The sequence below is a fragment of the Myxocyprinus asiaticus genome, chromosome 4 (genome assembly GCF_019703515.2).
Source record: "Myxocyprinus asiaticus isolate MX2 ecotype Aquarium Trade chromosome 4, UBuf_Myxa_2, whole genome shotgun sequence".
Classification (NCBI taxonomy): Eukaryota; Metazoa; Chordata; class Actinopteri; order Cypriniformes; family Catostomidae; genus Myxocyprinus; species Myxocyprinus asiaticus.
This window is the reverse complement of record NC_059347.1, coordinates 21,542,501-21,564,059: the sequence shown is the minus strand read 5'-3', so window position 1 is coordinate 21,564,059 and position 21,559 is coordinate 21,542,501. Positions and strand designations below refer to the sequence as shown.

The 21,559-nt window shown below is 37.3% G+C and overlaps 1 protein-coding gene across 1 annotated transcript in view; it reads right to left on the bottom strand.

The window, feature by feature from the left end:
• Positions 1-2,668: 2,668 nt before the first annotated feature.
• Positions 2,669-21,559, bottom strand: part of LOC127439819 (repulsive guidance molecule B-like) — a 19,411-nt gene continuing 520 nt past the window's right edge. Inside the window, exons 2-3 of the mRNA XM_051696042.1 lie at positions 16,132-16,661; positions 2,669-6,465 (exon numbers count right to left, since the gene is read on the bottom strand). Of these exons, the coding sequence (XP_051552002.1) occupies positions 5,791-6,465; positions 16,132-16,661 (1,205 nt within the window). The 3' untranslated portion in view covers positions 2,669-5,790. The remainder of the gene's footprint in view (positions 6,466-16,131; positions 16,662-21,559) is intronic.

Genomic DNA, 21,559 nt, shown 5'->3' with positions numbered 1-21,559 from the left:
GTAGATGGTAAATTAGAGAATATTCATGCTTCTTGTCACATTATTTATACTTGTGCTGTGAATTGTGGGATATGAGACTTGGGGAAACAAGATAACAAGACAACCAATGAAAATACAAGACTATGAAACATGAACCAATAACAAGACAAGACTAATAAACCAAAAAAACAATAAGAACAAAACAAATGAACCATGGTGGGAACAGGAAATCACATTACATGAACAGGAAACAATGGCAACTAAACTATCATAATAAAAGACATGAAATCAAAACCTTGATTCTTGTTCTTTGTTTGTTTTCTTATAGTCGCGTCATGCCAAGTCATAGTTAAGTCAAGTCTAGTCTCTTGTTTTGCATCTTTTGTTTCATTGGCACTGTATAATATACTACACTTGGGTTCACAATCATCTTGCTGCTCCTGCTTGCTCTGCCCTGCCTGAATGTTACACACACACACACACATATATATATATACGGGTTTAAATTGAGTTTTTCATCACTGAGACTTGACTTGCAAGACAATTGCCCACGTCTGATCAAAGGTGCTCTTTTTGTTATTTTTTTCATGTCAGACTTTTTGAGAAGACATCAAGTACCTTCAGTGTACCAGATCAAAATATTATTTGAAAGTGCCATTTTATTTCATCCAGCTGTAGAAAGCAGCAGGTACAGCCGTTGATGTTGATATTATCAGTCTCTTACCACAGAAGAAACCAACACAAAACAGGTGTGAATCTTTTGAAATGTACTCTACAATGAGACATCATATTCTTACAAATATACCTCATAATTATTTACAACATATAACACCAAAAACAACTGTATACATTTGTATCATTACATTTAAGTGCATTCTTTGCCTAAAAAATATCCAGATATGTAAATAAAAGATGGAAAAAATTAGTAGAGACTCAGATGAATGAGCAAAATTTACACTCTTTTAAAATGTTATTTTGAATGAAACTTGATGGCAAAAAAATAATAAAAAATATAAGTGTGTATAGCAGCAGCACGGGTCTGTCTGCTCTTGTTTAAAAACACAGCCATATTTTGGCACAGCTCCCCTGAGAGTCACACAATGATGGAAAGATTCCATGGCGGGTGTGAAATCACATGACTGAAACCTGATAATCCTATTCACTGCTCGGCTGTACTCACAGAGCTAAACAGCACATCAACATGCTTCGTACCTTCCTCACCGCCCTGCTTTTAACAAGTAAGTTGTGAAGTTTATAGGGAAACTAGCACTATTATTCACAAAATTTTCAGCAATCACACAGCTCAAGTACAGCCATTTCACTGTATATGTACTGTTTTTCTGCAATAACTAGGCTAATTTTGTCCTGTTTTTAAATATCCTTCTATAGGGTAATTATATTTTCATATCTACTGTATGCAGATGGCAATAAATTGACTTTATTAACCACTATAAATATTATTCTCATCTCTGAAGTGGGAACAGATGCTGTCCCTTTTGCCACTTTGTCTCCACCATTTCATTTTAACACTGACCACAGTGTTTTGACAATCCTGGTGTGTGTGGTTCATGACATTCATCAAGGAGAGATGGAAGTTGCCTGGATTTCGGGTGGCAGCAGAGGGACTAGTCCAGCAGTTTATAACTTAATCCAAGGAGACCATGGCATTCAGAGTGCAATGTCAGTTATATCTGTGGCCTCAAGTGAATGGACATCCTACACTTGCTTTGTGAGTCACAGAGGCTCTGATCAACTCATGCACAGACACTATGCTGGATTCCCAAAAGAGACAACAGGTAATTAATTATCTTTCAATCACTGCAATATTAGGACATTGCAATCTTTATTTGTAATATAGATTAGTAATATGGTTACTTACTATGTTCATTTCAGAGATGCATGACCTAGAAATGACTGATGACGAAGAAACATTTGAAATGTGTTTGGACCAACAAAGCAGTTTATTGGAAGGTATTAAGAAATTTTTTCTTATCTTAAAAATTTCCATTATGTGCTCATTTTGTTCTCCCTTTCTTGTGCTGTTACAGTGGTCAGGGCAAACCGAGAACTACTGTTTGTCCAAGCTTTCAGAATACTCCTTCTGAAAATCACAATTTTCAATGTTTTGATGACAATACAAGCTGTCATAAAGTGGTGAGCATTTTTTTTATAATTTTTTTGCAAGGTTATAATAAAATAATTTATAATAATTTATACTATATGATCAATATATTATTGTAAACAGTCACTACTAAACTGACACCTACTGCTTCTTTTCTGCTAAATTTTAGAGTGTCAGAAATGAACAATGGACAGCCAGACACCATACAGGTGATCTCCAAACCAGTTGAGGTAAATGAGATCCTGAAATGAGCATTTTGACGAGCGCTCTTCAGAGCTGGAGACCGACATTGTACCACAAGACACAGGTGCTACAATAAGAAGATCAATGTGATATCTGCTCAAAACCACATCATATACAGAAAACAACAACTGAACTGCACTACAAGGTGCCTTTGTAGGCCATTAAAAAAAAATAGTTTTAAATGGCTTTTGTAAAGTCACCTTTCACTAATGGAATTGTTTACTGTCAAGCAACACCTGTCTGAAAGTGAGCAACATTTGATTACATTTGCTGTGTTGCATGTGAATGAGAAGATTGTGCATAACACTCTATCAAAGATTAAACTTGTTTATGTTGAGGGGTTTTATTAGAATGTGACATTAGTGCTTTATCAAACCGAGTAGAATGTGTGTGTTTTTTTGTTTGTTTGTTTTTTTTTCTTGTTTTTTCTGGAGCATGAATGATTATAAATTGCTGTAATCACATTACAAACAATGCTATTACAACATATAAATTAATAACACCACAATGGAAAATTGTAAAAACAAATCCAGATTTTTTTCATTTATTGTTTTAAATAACACAATTTTTTTTCTTCTTTTTTTTTTTTTTTTAAACAGCATCCGTACAATACTAAAACACTGATGTAACAATGGTGACCCACTAGGTGGTAGTACAATCACATCTCAAACTTTTTTCAACAGCAAGAGTATGGAGCTTGACTTCTCTAACAAGACAATATATTTCATAAATAATTTAAGTATAAACATTGAGCAGTCACGCTTCACAAAAAACAATGTTCACAACAAACAAAAGAGATCACAAGATCAAATGTGAAAAGCAAAAACCCAGGATGAAGGCTTTCCTTTGCAGTTAATTGCACTCTGATCCTTTGTTCTAAAAAAAAAAAAATTCCACTGTACATGGATTCAGGCCATTGGGCCAATCAAATAATCCTGTCAAGGATCCGGTCATTCACTGCCTGTGAAACTCCCAGTGTTCCAAATACAATCTATTACACTTGTCACAGTATTGTAGCAGCTCTTCAGCACTGGCAGTAGTTGCAAATAAAAAATAAACAATGACGTCTCTACAGTAGCAAGTCTTGGTAACAAAACATGCATATCAGAAGTGTTGGCATGGGTATCCAAAGTAGTTGGACAGTAAGGCAGTTACTGTAATGGCCCAGAAAGTATATGATTCAATTTGACCAAATGAATGATCAATGTTATTAATGTACATCAGACCAAATACCACACTCAAAGCAAATTGAGACATAAAGAAATTCTGCAGTTCCTTCATTTGCATTGAACTTCTCTAAATGAAATCAAAGGTGATGTGTATTCAGCATCATTTCAACAAAGGAACTGTGGCTCAAGTTGCCCTTCTATGTGACAAAATAACATAAAAGATGTTCTTTGAGGGGTCTAATAATACAGAAATTTTCAATTGAACACTTATCATTTCTGCTGAATCCACTGCAAATAGGCTAACACCAGTCAGGTGAGCTAAATTATGGCACTGACTTGCTATACCTATGACAATGCCATTCAATGTCTGTGTGTTCACAATAAGAGTAACTCATGACTAGAGATCGACCAATATATCAGTGCCGATAGTTGCTTTTTGGAACTATCAGTTATCGGCAAAACCAAGGCTAATAGTAAGAGTTTTTTATTTATTTATTTTTACTTTTTTAATAAAATTATAAAAAATGAGCACACTGAAGACGTTTTGTTGTTATGTAGATACTGTATATGTTAATCATATGTTCATGCTAATGTTCATGTTGACTTTGACGGTGTCCCTAGAAAAAAGGGGAAAAGTCTGTTTTTATTACTGGATCGCTGATGATCTACTATTGATTAATGATAATCTACTGTTGTTGAATCACAGCTCATACAGTAATTATTATAAGCCTATATGACAATGTTTACTTTATAATGTTTATATTGTAATACATTTTAGATGATTGTAAGAGTGCATGTTTTGTATCCATTATGTGTTTATGTGAGCTGGGAGCATACACTTTTCAAAATAAGAGTCCCACATGTATTTCAGGCTTGTTTACAGGTAAAAGTCCTACATTATGGGCCAAACTTAAATTTTAGTTTTATGGTTATAATTTGGATTTTGGTTGCAAAATAAACTGCATCTGGGATTATATTCATTTTTGACTCCTTTAGCCTCTATGTCTCAGCACAGTAAGGAAATACTATGAATTTTTATTTAAACATTCAATAAATCGATTTTAAAAACTATCGGCCGATGAGTTGGCTATCAGACCTTTCCACCACCTAAGTTATCGTGATCGGCACAATGCCCTATCGGTCGACCTCTACTCTTGACCATCTTTTTTAACAAAACAAATACTATAGGGAAAACCTACTTCTAGCAACAGATCTATTTGATATATGTGGTGCATTTCTGCCAGCTATGCGTCATATCTTTGGCCAAGGATAAAACAAGGATGCGAGGGAACTTAACACTTTTAACATATAGTCAATATTTGTTTGGCAAAGGGACAAAGGTAATTAATAATCTTGTGAGGAACCATTCTAAAGGATGCTGCAAGTCCGTTTGAGTGACTAGGAAATGAATCATAGCCCACTTTAGCACTTATGCAATATCCATTTTCCAGTTCATTCAGTTAGAGCCACTTACTATGAAATGAATCGGAAAGGGCTGAAACTTTTAATATGAATCATAAATATTTGTCTCTAAAACACACTCTAAAGGATTGCTGTTCATACATTAGGTAGATTTTGTACCAAACAAAAGTTCTGATTGTCATTTATAAAATGTAGGGCTGGGCTTGGCAATGGCTTGTTCCAGTAGAACAATTCCAAAGGTTAACTTTTCAATTTTAAGTGCACTTCAACCTACGTCTGCTGTGTTTGCCTGAATTCTTCACCTTGTTTTTGCTGATAAACTCTACTCAGCAGCACTGAGTACTAGAACTAAGAATTATAATGCACAAACAGATAAAGTAAATGTCTAATCAATATGATCCTTCTTTGAACCTCTATTACACAATCACTATGCCAGCCACATCATAAAAAAACGTTTAACACAGTTCTACAGATTAAGTTGGTGAGGTAAGTATCATTTGTAAAGAGACCTAGAGAAATGAATCAAGAAAAAGCGCCGGATGTACCAAGAAGATTAGCTAACGAAGATCACTAAGTACTGGTTCCATGGAACACTGTTTTCTAGTTGCAAAAAAATAAAATTAAAATAAAGTGCTTCCATTAAGACTTCCTCTCCTGAGGACAAAAACATGAAAAAATCCACAATATTCAGCTCTCTTGAAAACATAATTTACACAAAATGTACAGTCTAATGAAAGTTTGTATTCTAACATCTCTGTAAAGACAGTATATACAGAGTACCCTTACGATTTTGTACAGTCTTGTCTTCAGCTCCTTAAGTTATTTTTTTTAACAGTCATCAAAACACAGCACACATTATAAAAGCACAGTGATGAGAAAGCCCATTAGCAGTGCATGTAGGAGCAAAGGAAATGGCCTCAGCCCAGCAGCTGAGCTAGGAAAAATATGCCAGCGCTCCCTCTTGGGGTGCAATGTCTCCATGTCTTTGAGGGCATTGTAGGCAGCAGTGGTGAAGTTTGCATCCCCTGTGGTGAGCAGGTCAAACACACATGAATGGAAATAGATGTCTTTAACCTCCAGCTGTTCCCTGCACTTCCTTGAGGCGCTTTCAAGGGTGAAGACCCCTCTCTGGGCTTCGATCCTGGCTTGCGGCTGAAAGCCAGCCTGCTGGAGACCCAGCACGGGCAGCTGAAGGTGTCCTTCTTGGTCGATGCGCTCTGATGTAGGACAACCATTCATGCATAGCTGCAGGTCCTGCGTCTCGTCAAAGGCCATGGCAAGCTCCTCTGGCATGTGCACAGCTAGCGTCAGGTAACGGCCCTGCTGACGTACAATGATGGTGACCCCGATGTATGCGCCGTGGATCTCCACGTGCTGGCCAGGTGACTTCTCCAGGATCCAGATGCTACGGGTCTCGCTATCGCCCCCGCTGATGGTGCCATCCACGAAGGCAGCTGGCAGGTCGTCTGTAACGGCCTGGTAGACCTTCTGGTCCGTGCATTCTTGGTATGGTTTGAAGATGATTGTGATCTTAACAGAAGTACAGAGAGAAGAGTTACACTTCAATACTGGCAATTTAAGGGAATCCTTTTTTGCATTCATTCTCAATATTTCTAAGGCCTGTTTTACACCACAACAACAACTAGTACGTAAGGAGCATTGTACCTTCACACTGACAGTTTCTGCTGCATAAAAGCTGCAGCTCTATACAGAAAATAACATGATTTATGGGTTACTTCAGAAATGAACTTTTACATTAAGGGGCAACATTTGCCCCCTAGAATTGATATGGGGCATTTTTTTACCTTTATACAGGCAATTTTTCCTAACCTTATAAAATGCCTCGGTGTCATCCTTTTATATGAAATACTTCAATTTAATCAATTAATTCAATGTGAATAATGAGATATTGTAGAATGTTCCCAATAAAATTAAGTCAGCATCAATTAATATTTGTAGGGCTGGGTATTGAAAGGATTTCCTAATTTGATTCGATTAAGTTATATTTCAATTTCGGTTCAATTCAATATCAATTAATTTAGGAATATTTCAGTTACAATGTCAACAGGCATGTTTCACTAATTGCATAATTGCCTGATCTCTACACAGCATAATGTGCATTGTGATGATAACACATTCCAGGTTCACTTTTTTCCCTATCCCATGTATTTCAAAATATTTTTGCCTATTAATTTAACATAAGCGGGAAATGCATGCACATCTAATACTTCTAAAACAGGTTCAGGATCAAGGCAAAATGCAATGAAATAAAACTGAAGTAGATCTGCACACTCTTTTACTATTCCCTTTTATTTATTTAAAAACAACAGCAGCGTTTTAAATTAATTAAAGGTAATAGTAAACAGGGTTGGAGAGTAACGGAATACATGTAACAGGATTACGTATTTAAAATACAAAATATAAGTAACTGTATTGCATTACAGTTACAATTTAAATCATTGGTATTTAGAATACAGTTACATTCAAAAAGTATTTTGATTACTAAGGAGATTACTTTGTATTTTATTGTCATTTGTTTCATTTAATATTTAGTCCTTTCAGATGGAAAACATTTATACATATAAATGATGCGATCCAAAGTCCATTTGAACAGCGGTGAAACACTTTCTTATGATCCGTCCGTCATTCCGCCCGGCCCCGCCCTCCTCTGCGCTACATATGTGTTACATTCATACGAGCGGACAGATAAGTAAGTTTGAAGTAAGTTTGAAGCAGAAGAAATATAAATAAATTTCTTGTGTAAATTGTCAGCATTACGTTAAGCTAAAATGCTATTTCTAGCCATTTTACATGCACATGTTATCAGGCATGATATAATTTTTTTATCAAGAAAATTCAAGTTGAGGGCCTGGGTATCTCAGATAGTATTGACGCTGACTACCACCCCTGAGTCGCGAGTTCGAATCCAGGGTGTGCTGAGTGATTCCAGCCAGGTCTCCTAAGCAACTAAATTGGCCCAGTTGCTAGGGAGGATAGAGTCACAACTGAGACTTGTCCTCCGCCACCTGGATTGAGGTGAGTAACCGCGCCACCACGAGGACCTACTATGTAGTGGGAATTGGGCATTCCAAATTGGGAGAAAAGGGGATAAAAAAAATAAATAAAAAGAAATTCATGTTGGATCATAATTTCTTTTTTTCTAGTAAGACCTTGTATATTAGGGCAAAAATCATATTCTTGATAATAGTTTTTGTATTGTTTTCCTGTAAAAATATCTAAAAATCTTTAAAACAAGATCAATTTGATTTATCTTGTTTTAGAAACAACGCTGCATAAGATATTTAGTTTTTTCAGAGAATGTATTTTTAACGTGTATTTTGTCTTACAGTACTGGCAGAGTTTTTATAGTCAAAACAAGTGAAAAAATCTACCAGTGCTGAAGAAGTAATCCAAAGTATTTAGAATATGTTACTGACTTTGAGTAATCTAACGAAATACAATACAAATTACATTTTACAGCATGTATTCTGTAATCTGTAGTGGAATACATTTAAAAAGTAACCCTCCAACCCTGACAGTAAAACAGTGTGCAGATCCACTTCAGCTTTATTAAGTTAACATAAAAAACTAAAATAATGCAACGACACTAGGAAATGACAGCATTCCTCCTGATTTGGAATAAGGAGCACCTGCAGGACGGGTAGTGTGCTACAAATAATGTTCAGCGACAATTTTCACTTGTCCACTGAAAACAGAATTAATATAGATTACATACAAGAACTCGAAAACAGAAATACGGTAGATTACATACAAGAACTCATTGCGGGGGCATTTTCCACACCCATATTTTGTCAATTCAGTGGCATTTTTGCCCAAAGTCCGCCTACTAGTTCTCTCCTAGATATGAACTATAAAATGGTTATCGAGAGTTGGCCATTGAAAATTATATCAAACTTGATCGTCGTGTAATTTAATTTCTATCAGGAAGACTCGCAGATTTGAGTAAAGTTTTAGATTACATTTATATGATGAATTTAAAACAGGAACGTAATGTCTCTCTTTGGCGTAAGCCCTGTCTGGCGGTCCGAAGTTGTTATACTCGGAACCATCAGATCCTGCCGGAGATAGGAGGCAGGGGCGAGGAGCCTACCCCCATGCAGGACAGGACTCAACTTGTGGCGGTGGGGTGGTGGAGGTTGCCAATGTTAGCACACTGAAACAGCAATGTGATAGATTGTGAGCAGACTTATAAGGCAATGGCTTACATGTGATTGGCTAGGAGTTACCTAGCTAATGGTGCGATGATGTATAACTGCTAGTCTTTCCACTAGAACTACGCTGCTCTTACATTTACATGAGGAGGGGATACACATTTACATCCAAATGTTAATTAACCTACACTGAATGGAACGCAAACCCCAAAGTGTAGCTATAAACTGCTTAAATTGACTGGATGCTACTCAAGACTTATAGAACAATAGAAATTGCTGTTTGTGTGCTATTCACTGATTGTGTACTTACATCAAGCCTGACAGACGTCATTTTTCAAACAATGGGTGAGTAGTTCACTCCAGTATTTTATCTTGCTTTATAATTCCCTGCTGGAAAATCCAGCTTAAGCAGGTAGCTGTGTTTTGGAACATAGTAGCTGGTCCAAGCTGGTCCTTAGCTGGTCCAAGCAGGTCAGAAGCTGGTCCAAGTTGGTCATGAACTGGTCCAAGCTGATCGACCAGCTACCATGTTCCAAAAACCGTCTTGATCACCTTGAGCTGGTATGACAAGCTTGGAACAGCTAATGACCAGCTTGTACCAGCTCATGACCAGCTAGAAACCAGCTACCTGTGTGGGCTGTGTTCAGGGTTGTGTTCATAAATAGTGCATTTTCAACAAGTTTGTTGCAGAATTCAGCACGCTACGCATGACAAAAATAGTATCAGAGACAAAATTTGACTGGTAACTATGTTTCTGGTAATGCTCCAGCTTATGCTGGCAGTTTGAAAGCTGTAACCTGTTTACATGAGCACCAAAATAAATATGCGCTGCTTTCGCATACGGTGTGAAACAGTCCTAATTTATGTCAAAGTAACTCACATTCACTTTAATGCTTCCTCAAAGCTTCTCATGTTAGGTAGCACAACACTGCATGCTCAAAACTAAGTGCATTTACTTGGGTCACACTAAAAACACATTAAATGTGAAGTGTGTGATTTCTGCATCACTAACGTCACAAAATGGAACTGAAAAAAATTGCTGACTTATTTCAAACAGGTTTCCCGAACACTTCACCCATCTGCATTAGTTGAACAAACAGAAGACTCCTGCCCCAAACTCATGACCCTTTTGGGCCGATTTTGCCATGTCAGGCTGTTCGGGAAGCTCAAACAAACGAAGCAATATTTTGAAAGCACCACAGAGCCACATTGTTTACACTTTTAAGGGGAATCAACCTAAATGGCTTACACATAGTTGTCTCTGCATATTTAGTTGGGACAAGAGAAAGTATTTTAACATCGAAAATGTTACATATTAAATCACCTTGTAAAGAACAGAAGTGGTTTTACGCCTGAAGCCAAAGTCAGCAGAAACAGAAAGTGAGAATTACTTAATCACAGTAAACAACAGAATCTTGATTCGTACCGTTCTTAAATGTAAATATTACACATATCCACAGATCCACAAACCCCTTGTCACCATGTCAGGTTTAGGTTCTACCTGATGGGACCATGGCAATATTGGCCTGCCTTTGGGTTTTGTGTTCCCCCTTTGTGTGGGCACACGGGTCCAGTTCAGTAGTTCGTATGTTAATGTATCTTGTGTTGAAGCAGTAAACGTATTTGGCTTGCTGTCCATATACTGGAGGGCTTGAGGAGCTTGAGACTCGACTCAAGCCCTGATTACCACCTCCGGATTTTACTTATTTAGATAATGAATCTAGAGTATAGGTGGAGATGGGGTGGAGGTGGGATGTCAGGAGAGTTGTCACAGGAAGCAGGTAAGCAGCGGCTTATACACTCCTGCTCGTTGGCTGTGATTTGTCAGATTAAAATTAACATGCTCCTCCTGAACCTCTGTTAATTAACTCCATTTGTTTGGACTGCCGTGCGCACATCACTGCCATGCACTCTCCAGTGATGTCATGGTTCTGTCAATCAGTCAGGTTGGGTTTTGTCTGACGAGGACCATGACATCATCGTCCCCTGTCTGTCTTGTGTTTCGCGTTTTGTATGCCCTCCAGTGATGTCACGGTCATGGCACCCTGCCAGGTTGTGTGTTACGCCTGTGGAGGACCATGGCATCATCGTCCCTTGTTTTGTCAGATCGTGTTTACATTTTGCCCTTATGTGTTTCAGGTGTCGCTGGCATGCTGAATCAGCGTTTCCATGGGAACCCTGATTGTTTCCATGGAAATGCTGATCATTACAACCTTCAGCTGCAAGTGACACCTGCCCCGTGTTTGTTTCTCTTATTCAAACCCCCGCGTGTTTGTTTCTCTTATTTAAACCCCAGCGTGTCCGATTTCGGATCATTGTGGTGTAACTGTGACTGTTTGCCGTTGTCTTTGTAACTGTTACTGTGTGTGGTAACTGTGCTCTCTCGTGCAGTTGGAGCTGGCCGCGGTTTAGTTTCAGGAGTGGAGTACCTTCTGTTCTCGTTTGCTGCTGCCCTCGCCAGTTCGGTGCCCAGTGCATGTGGAGGAGGATTCCTCAATTTCTTCCCGTGTCTCGGGAGAAGATTTTGATGCCTGGGCTTGCTTTAAGTTTGAAAACAAAACTGTTTGAGTTGTGAATAAATTCCCATTGAACTTTCCCTCTACTTTTGGGTCCTGTCATCCCCGCACCCGTGACATCCCTATTGCTAGTGTTAACCATAAAATGCACCAAGCATAGTCTATATGCTGCAAAACTTTAAGACTTGTGGGAAGCAGAAACATGGGCTAACAAGAAGTGTGGCATTACATTAGCGGTGGATGAATAGCAGCTTTGTACACAGGACAAGGATGAAAAATGATAACTAGTTGGCCATAAGGTGAGGCAGCTGAAAAGGTCTCAGTTAAGCAGTATGTGCTAATAATTACTTGCAAATGTTTAATAATGGGTCCCACCTTCAGGGTCAGGGGGTCAAATTATATCTAATTAGCATCAGTGACCAAATTTAGGATTAGATCCCACATCTGTCTTATGTTGAGCTTAACTGTTGATACTTGACAAAAACAACAAGATTTATCTGATGAGTGTACTGCTATGGCTGTAAAATTTAAAAGCTTCCACTGCTCTATATCAGCTTAGCTATTTCACATAAAAAAAGATCTGTAAACATGCAGTCAGTATTCTGCACCAGCGTGTTTGAAATGGCTCTGTGTAAGAAATTGACTGAGTATGTGTGTGTGCATTTGTCTATGAGTGAGGTCTTGCAGCCCCACACTTGGAAAAATGAGGACAGAGGCTTCTTTCAAAGCCACCTTTTTATGGGTCACACCAGAGTGCAGGCTATATTCAGTCATTAATGATATTAGAATTTCACAGACATGTTGGTCACAAGTGTTAGTCATAAGACTGAAGCTGTTTGCTTTGTTTCACTTGCACCTGTGAATACTTGGTCAAAGTTGAAAGTTATTGGTCTTTATTGGTCTTATCTGTTGTTGGCACCTCATACTGATAATATTTTCCATATAGTCATGAATATAGACATATCACAGTTCACACTAAGAGTACTTAGATGAAAATTATTGTGGAATGCTGTGAAATTATGTCATGCATCACTAATTAAGTGTTTCTACCATGAAATAAAAGCTGATGTGTGCAATTTTTCTCCTATCCCAGCTTAAATGCAGAACCAACTATAAGTTGTATTAAAGATTTCTCTGAAAAGTGAAATATTATGGCTCTGTGGCATTAAAAAACATTGCTCTATTTGTGTGAGCACCCTGAACAGCAAGACACAGCAACACTGACTCAATTAATGGTTTAAGTTTGAGGCGAAACTGTCTGTTTGATCAACTAATGGCAGATCAAATAATATTTATTTTTGCAATTCTGTTTGGTGACACTGGTGGCACAAAAATTACACACTTCACATTAAATATGAAAAGACACCATGATTTAGTATGTCTAGGAACAAATGACCCCCTAAATCCCACTTTACAGTGCACTACACAATATTGTAGTGTTATAGTATACTATATAATACATATGCTATTATTTTATATACTATTACAATTAGGGATATCATAAAATATCGATACATCGATCATGGATCGGCATGATCGGCACTGAGGCGTCGATATATTAACATTAGCTGACAATAGCTTTGGCAAACCACAAGGGGGTGATAAAAAGTTAACTGTACTTAATAATGAAGGACGTGTCGATCTGGTGCAGGTGACAGTCCAAAGTTTTGAATTTACGAAGGTTTTTGTACTTTGAGAATGAACAAACTGACATTGATGTGTTTGCAGGTTAGTGTATGAAACTGTGAAAACTGAACAATTAGAAATGAAGTTTTTTATGCCATTTCTCCATATGTAGCCTTGAATAGGTTTCATTCAAGCTGTAAAACCACAAAAAGACAAACTTGTAGCAGAAAATACATTGTGCAGGCTATATGAAAAACACATATACACAGTGGTCGATTTGTACTTTTTTTTAAAGGGGGATGGTGTAGTCAAAAAACCAAAACAAAATTTGGTGGGGGGGGGGGTGTCTATTACTTATGGGTCATTGACAAATAACACTCAAAATTAAAATAAGGAAAAGTTTAAAACACTTATGTCATATTCTCAGAAATGTAATCTTTGTCCAATTTGGTTTCATACATTTTTTTTTTACTTTTATACATTTTCAAAAAATCTAAAATAATAATCAAACTTTCAAATTGTCATGTGGTGTAACCATTAAGTTAAAAGTATTATAATACATTCTTTGCAACTTGAATACATGAGAGTATAAACAACTTATTCATTCATTTCCAAAAAGTTTTCAAACACATTTTCCAAGGAATTTTGTTTAATAAATATTATGAATTTTTGAGTCAGAAATATCAAGAATTTTACTCAGGGTTACACCACATGAACAAATTGTGTCTTTTCATAAACATGTCAAAATAAATAGCAGATGTTTTTTAAACATCTTCTTTCTACATCCGTATTTATAGTTGTTATGCTCAACATAAACAACAAAATGGCTCCCTACATGTTGGTTACACCCAAAGATTTTGATTTGGTGGACAAAAGCATTTTAAAATATGAATCATATTTTAAAACAATTGTTTCACTGTTTTTTAAAGAAATAACAATAAAAGATTATTCTGCACTAGTCATGCCAACATTTCTTTTTTTCAGGATTTTTTGAATCATTTGAAAACTTGTGGCGTAAGTTTCCTGTGAACACTAGGAAGGACAATTCAACCCATCGCAAACTCCGACATAGCTGCCAGTGTTTTCAGAAAACCGGCGTCTTTACGCAGTGGAGAGGTAGCTCGCATGCTCAAGGTTGCCAAATTGCGGGACTAAAGCGTCACCTGGGCAGCATATATCCAAACTGTACAAGTGTCCAGATCTGATTGGGGGACTTCACCTATAGAAATCTGGCAACCTCACACATGTTGAAATCTAATTCTGACTGGCTAATCGCCCTTATTTAAAGTTTGTTATTTATCAAACATATTAAAATTAAATATTAAATATTTTACATGCATGATTAGTTCTAAGTAATACATGACACAACTGATCTAAAGGGGATGGTAAGGTGGAATGGTGGTTTTACAAGGGGGATGCTTTTTGGTATTTCTTGCAACAAGGGGGATGGCATCCCCTTGCATCCCCCCTCAACTCAAGCCCTACATATACACAATATACTGTATAATCCAATGATGGCTAGAGTTAATAATCTTTGTCTTTTGATAATGATTTGGGTTGAATTTAATGGAAAACTATGCAAGAATTTTAAGTGTAATTAACAGTATAATTACATAGGGGTGTAAATCGCCTGTTTCATACAGTCTTGTATGGATTCTCTTAGCCAGTGATTTGATGTTTGCAGATACCTCAAATTCTGCCACGATACGATTTCAGGGGCCTGTGATCGATATTATGATATTATGTGCCTATTTTACACAATCAATTACATTTATTATGTCAAAAATGCAACCAAAATATAATTTGAATATTATATTGAGCTCTCTGAAAAGTGCAAATTCAGTATCTACACTGGGACATCAACAACAAAATAAGGAACTTCAGTTAATACAGAACAAATTATAATATAAAACTAAAGTCATACAATCACATACAAGTGATCATCAATCATTTGACGACAGCTCATTGCCTTGTGGAATTTGGAAAACACTACAGTGACAAATTTTCATCTCTCAACAATAGACAAGCAAGTCTTCCAATCCAAAATACTTACATACCCACGACGGGAGAGTATGTGCTGTAGCCTATGTGTTTTTTCTTGGTTACTTCCACCGCTGTATTGAGAAATTCTGTTACAGTTTACTGTGATTAATGTTAGTAAGGGTGTTGATGTGAAGATGTGAAAAGTCTTGTAATTAATGTTGGTATAGCAGGGCAGGCGTTTTCTCTTTCCCTCATCAGCGCTGTTCAGAATATCAGGGCTCTTTGGCCATTTGACATGGCTGAATTGCTCGACAGCGCTTTAAAAGCGAAAAATTCTCATGTACAATTCAAATGTGTTGCATACGCCACCATATTGAGGGAAGCCTGATTTAATGGAGCATTTTAATGGCTTATAAAGTGAGATGAATATCATAAGGTAGCTGCATCGCATGACGGAAATGCTTACAGACGTGGCTGCCATTAGAGGGTTAAATAAAGGTGCACCTTAAAAAAATATACATCGATCTTTACGCGTTGTATCGATAACATTGGATCGTTGGTTAATTGATCGATGCATCGATCCAGATCGATGGATTGTTACACCCCTATAATTACAAATGTAATGTAGATAAATAATAGATTACATGTACAGTAGCTATGTTAAATGTACAGTGTAACACCACTTGTGTACACAATGCGTACATTGTAATACATTTTAATGTAATAACATTGCAGTAAAGACACCTAGTAAAAAGTGGGACCCCGTACTCATTTCAAAGCAATTTTAGAATAAAACTGTATTTTTTACATAATTAACCTACACAACCAAGACAAACTCATAAACTTCTTTCAAAAGAGCAACAAAAACAAAAAAATTACAATAACAAATAATCACTTACCTTATTAGTTGCTGTGGCACTGGATCCATGCACCACCGGAATATTTGTAACCTGTACTGACAGGTAATTGTTATCAATGAGAGGCCACGCCCCTTCAACCTTACAGGTCTGGAAATGGTCTTTGAAAGTCCTAAGATGGGGGTCCCCAAACAGACCACAGAACAGGTAGGTTGGCTGTGGGTGTTCTGGAACCCCAGTCCCCATCCCAGGCCGCAATGCTTGGTTGTGGTGGCGGCTGTGGTAGTTGCATGGTTCAATGGGGATGACGGGATGGGTTGATGATGTGGGCCCATCCTTAGAGCAGTTCCTCTGGCTCATGAGATCACTGATGCCCAGCATGGCAGAGTGGAAGACCAGGTTGCCCCTGCAGCTTTTGGAGGTACGCTGGGTGCAGGCAGAGTAGGCTCGCAGCGCCTTGCAGAATTCAGTATCAAAGCCATCCAGCGAAGGGTTGAGATGAGAAGTGAGTGAGACGAAGTCAGTGGTGCACTTCTGGATCCGGCACTGTGGAGTTTGCACCTGGCTCTCACCTAAGCAAGGACAGAAATTTTTAACAATCGTCATTTCAGAGAGCTATTTCGTTTGAAGTCTTACGGAACTCAGTACAGCTTGATAAAAGTTCCATAAAAGAACAAAAGGCAGAGTTAAGCATGAATAAACTCACAATGCTCCCTTTTTGATATTTTAAAGAAACCTGCTTGAACACAGTCATTACTTTTTCAAATCCATTTGGTGATGCTAGTGGTGCAGAAATTACACCACAGCACAAATATAAAACATATTTATATTGTTTCTAGCATATATTTTTGTCACTATCTTCTAGTTTTAACTTCTTAAACATATCAAGGTTAGTGCTAGTTGACAGTGATTTTCCACAAGGTGAGACTCCATGTGTGTTTTGCATTATGGTCTAGAAACATGAACAGTCGGCTCAACAAGCGCATGAAATCTCCTGTTATCTACAAAGGAGAATGCTTATGGCTGCAATAAAATCAAATAAAATGGCACTTCAAATGAGAAAAACACAGGAGGCTTTTCTGGCAGCAGCACTACACGTTCAAAGCCAGCACGTATGTTTGTCAGTACAAAGGAGCTGTGGCACGCAAGGTACATGACATCCTAAAAGTACCAAGGCATCATTAGGGTGTGGTCAAAGGCTAACATTTAAGACTTAAGACTTTTCATTGAATCACATGGATTCTATACATTCTACGTTTATGGTTTTATATACACTTGTCTTCTACATGTCATCATTTTGGTTCCTAGAAAATACATTAGGAACCAAAAATCTGAGAACACAAGTGAAAGTACTTCTATTTGGTATTTCTCTTATTAGTTACATTTTTATTTTGAAAATGTTTATGTCACAAATCTGCTAATTTCATGAGTGACCAAGAAAAAGTGCAGAATCATACATATTAGATATTAATTTCGCCTCAGTGTTTCTTATGTAAAAACATTTTTTCCAGGTTTAAATTAGATTCTGAATCCCAGATTTTCAGTGTGGACTCAGACTTCTGGACCCCACTGTATGATTTACGTGATGCTTACATGCCAGGCATGAACCGCCCTCAATTATCCACCAATGACTTAGCATAAACCAGAACAACATCTCCCAGAAAAGGACAACAGCCTCCACACTGCATCACTTAGAGTCTTAATGCCTCACTTTTGAGTGCGGCCCAATTGCATTAGCTCAGAGAGAGGCCCTCCTAATCTGATATAAGCTGCAGCCTCTCCATTAACACTCTTGTGATGACTCTCTGATATCTTACACAGTCTGGGCCACCCATTTCTGCCTGCCACGCCAATAACTCAGACTGCAGCGGATTCAAATGCATCTGATTTGATTATCAGATGACATGCTGCTGCACAGAGTGCTGTTGTAGTGGATCGGCCCCTCACCATTGCATTCCAATCACTACTGGATGAGGAGGAGGAGGAGGAGAAGGATGCATGACAAAGCACTGGCTAGATTATGTTTCAGTATCATGTTGTAAGACAATACGGTAGCCTAGCTGAAGCCATGTTGATGTTGTGCTATAAAGACATTGGTGGGAGAGGAGAACACACCTCCCGCTGTGTTTTATCAGGCAAAGCTCCAGTGACATCTGTACCAGAACAAAAAAACTAAAATACTTGGCAAGGCATGTAAGACAAAGCCATCTCTCCAGCACATTCCCATTTATAGTCTGAACAGATGCTTAAAGCAGATCCACATGAAGTAATATTGAAGGTTGAAAACTACCACATTGCTCATTTGCACTAAGGTATATACCATTTATGTTTGTTAATATATAAACTATCTATCTATCTATCTATCTATCACATATGATTTACACGTTTGTGACAAAAAAAAGACTTTAACTTTGATTGGAAACAAACCTGCATAGTGTAAATGGGCAAGGGTGTAACATGACAAAGAGCATGCTGCAAATGTAACCATATTAGGTAGGTAACGTCCCATATCAGAGAGAAACAGAGAGGCTTTCATGAAGGCCCACTGGTCACATGGTACCTCACCAACCATCAAATTCACGCACCAGCATGGCATGATGTGTTGGAAAAGGTGGGCTGTTGTTTTTTTTCTTTCTTGCTGTTGACAAGATGTTGCAATGAGGAGTTGGGTGTAATCTGACTGTAAAATGCCATAGAAATGCACTGCACATTCATGCACTTTCAGTGCATATACGAAAAGGACAAATTTGCCACCCTTCCATAATCCAATTAACAGCAGTCTTGGACACATGTTGTTTTTGTTGGTTGCTTGCTGACACACAATTAGCTCGTCACCTGACAATCCTATTTCAAACCTGCTGTGAGTGACCCAATGTAATTGAATTCAGTCATATTCTACCTCTAACGTCAACAGCAGGTAAAGAAGAAAAAAAAGAGTTGATTGCTTTTCCTTAAACCCTACTGACAGCAGTCTTTGTGCAAAACACTTGCGAGGAATGTCTTAGACCCCAGTTGGGGGCAGCAGATCCTAAGCTACTACTGACAAAGGAAAAAAAAAAATCAAACTATCACACTTTCTGTTAGAATGTCCCAGGACCCTGACAAATAACATTGCTAAACCCTGAAACATCTCATTTATTGGTTCTGAGGACAAAATGGTGTGGCTGAATATACAAACGGCAGAAGTCTTTGGATCATATTAAAGGGATTTGAGGCAGCAAAATAAAGCCTAAAATGCTTTAATATCCAAAAACATAAATGTATATTTTTATGTGTAATATATATATATATATATAGCAGCTTTTGGCATACATATTATTCCTGTCAAGATCATAAAACCGATCTCACAGTAAAACACAAAGAATGAAAACTTGTTTGTTTCACAGGCTCAGTTAATTTCTATGTTCCTACTGTTGGGGTGAAGCGTCTCATTTAGTACACAGTGCACACCCTTGTTGCTATTAAGTTGTTGGAAATATTTTCTCAGGGTGGCTGGCCATTTAAGCAGCCATTCTCAGCTGTGGAGGGGCCCAAAGAGTGTGTGCGGAGTGAAATTTCACGATGTGGAATTTGGCCAGGGCAAGGAGGTCAACAGGCCCCCGCCTTCTCCAGGAGTCTACGTTAAGATCTGGAGGGGGGGTCTATACAGTACTGCACTGAACTTTGAAATCTCATTTAATAAGTTTAGTTTGTTCAGCATTTAACTGCTTATTTTCTAATTGTGAAAAGCATTTTTTCCCAGCATTAATTCCCCTTGATGCATCACAACTGCTTTAAAAATATCTAACATTGTGTGGTTATTTCGGTAAGTTAAGTATTATAGTAAGATTTCTAACAGTAAACCACCAAAGTGTCTATTAAACAAGTCTAAAAAGGCACCTTTTACAGGTTAGTCTGTAAAAGCTTCCAATCCTGAAACAATAAAGCACTATTACAGACATGACAAAAGACAGAGAGAGAGAAAGGGAAAAAAAGAAAGCACATCTGCTCCTCTTTCTCTCTTTTGCCAAGATTCTAATCCAATCAAATATTACCAAGAGGTAGATGTATATTTGAAACTAAAACAATTAAGAGATGACACAGCCACATGCAGAAATCAAAGGACAGCAATGATGCCATGACATGGTATTGTTTAAAATAAAAATTACATAGTTTTAAAAGTGTTTTTATGTTTCAAAGACATATTAAGCTCGCTATTTCAACATTATTCCTTTATTAAATGAAAGATTCCTTAATACAGGCTCGGCACAACAGCTGAATTTTGCAGTTAATAGAAAAAAAGCACTGAAGCCTTAGATTATACATTTAAGAGCATGAAAGTGACACTTGGAACGGTCACAGTGAGTCCTTTTGTTTATTCCAAATTCTTCCAGAAACTGTGTTTGAAACTTCAAAATAAAGACACATTCGTTGGTTGAGTTGTTTAAATGATTTCATTGAAGAATTGTTTAATAAAAAAAAGTGTGTAACGTCTGACTGTCCAGTGTCCGTGTTAAATTAATTATGAATGTGTGACTGCTAAATGGACACCCAGCAGCAATCCTTATCCTCTTAATTTACAATAGCATTAACACAGTCTATGGCCAGGACACCCAAAGTGGAGCACTTGACAAGGTGCCAAATGAAAACAGGGCACCAAATGTGTAGTATTCACAGTCTCCTACTCAGAAGTCAGCCCAATTTTGACAAAAAGATTTCAAGAAAATCATCAAGAAAATCATTTATTTGATGATTTTGTTTTCTCTAAGTGAGCAATATGTGGATTATTTTTAAAATATCTATTAATACTAGAGAATAATTTAATCTGGCAATTTTAATAACACAGACCATGTGCAAAAGATCTACTGGGGAAAAAATAGAGAGGAATAGATTAATATTAATTTAATCAATTATCACTATGATTTCTCCCATCCCCCAAAAATGTGACAACATACTGTCTGCAATTACAAAAACAGAAGCAAAGAACAAATAACACTCTGCTAATAAAATACATTTTTCCAAGAGTTAAGAGAAAGATTGGTTCCTGCTGGCCGAGATTTAAAATGATACATCTCCCTGAGATTTATTTTTAATAATCCATTATTGCTTTATAATGCACATATAAATATTTAATTTCCTTTTAAAAACATCCAATCCAGAGAAGCGCAAGAGGGACCCGTTGATCAAAACTACGTATATTGGGAAAGAAAGAAAGAAAGAAAGAAAGAAAGAAAGAAAGAAAGAAACGGGATGAAGGACCCTGCCTAAATTAGGCGACGCTGTGACAAAAATAAATATTTTTCTTAAAGGACAAAAGACACACTTTTTCGTAAGGAAATTGCTGAATATTTACCTATATTGTCATAATAACATAAGTGAATCTTATTTATTATTTACACGGGAGAGAATTATACACCATTTGAATGCAAAACGCTACTCCTAAGTGTTTTCTATCTGTCTATTTTAAAATAAATAAATAATATAAAAAAAC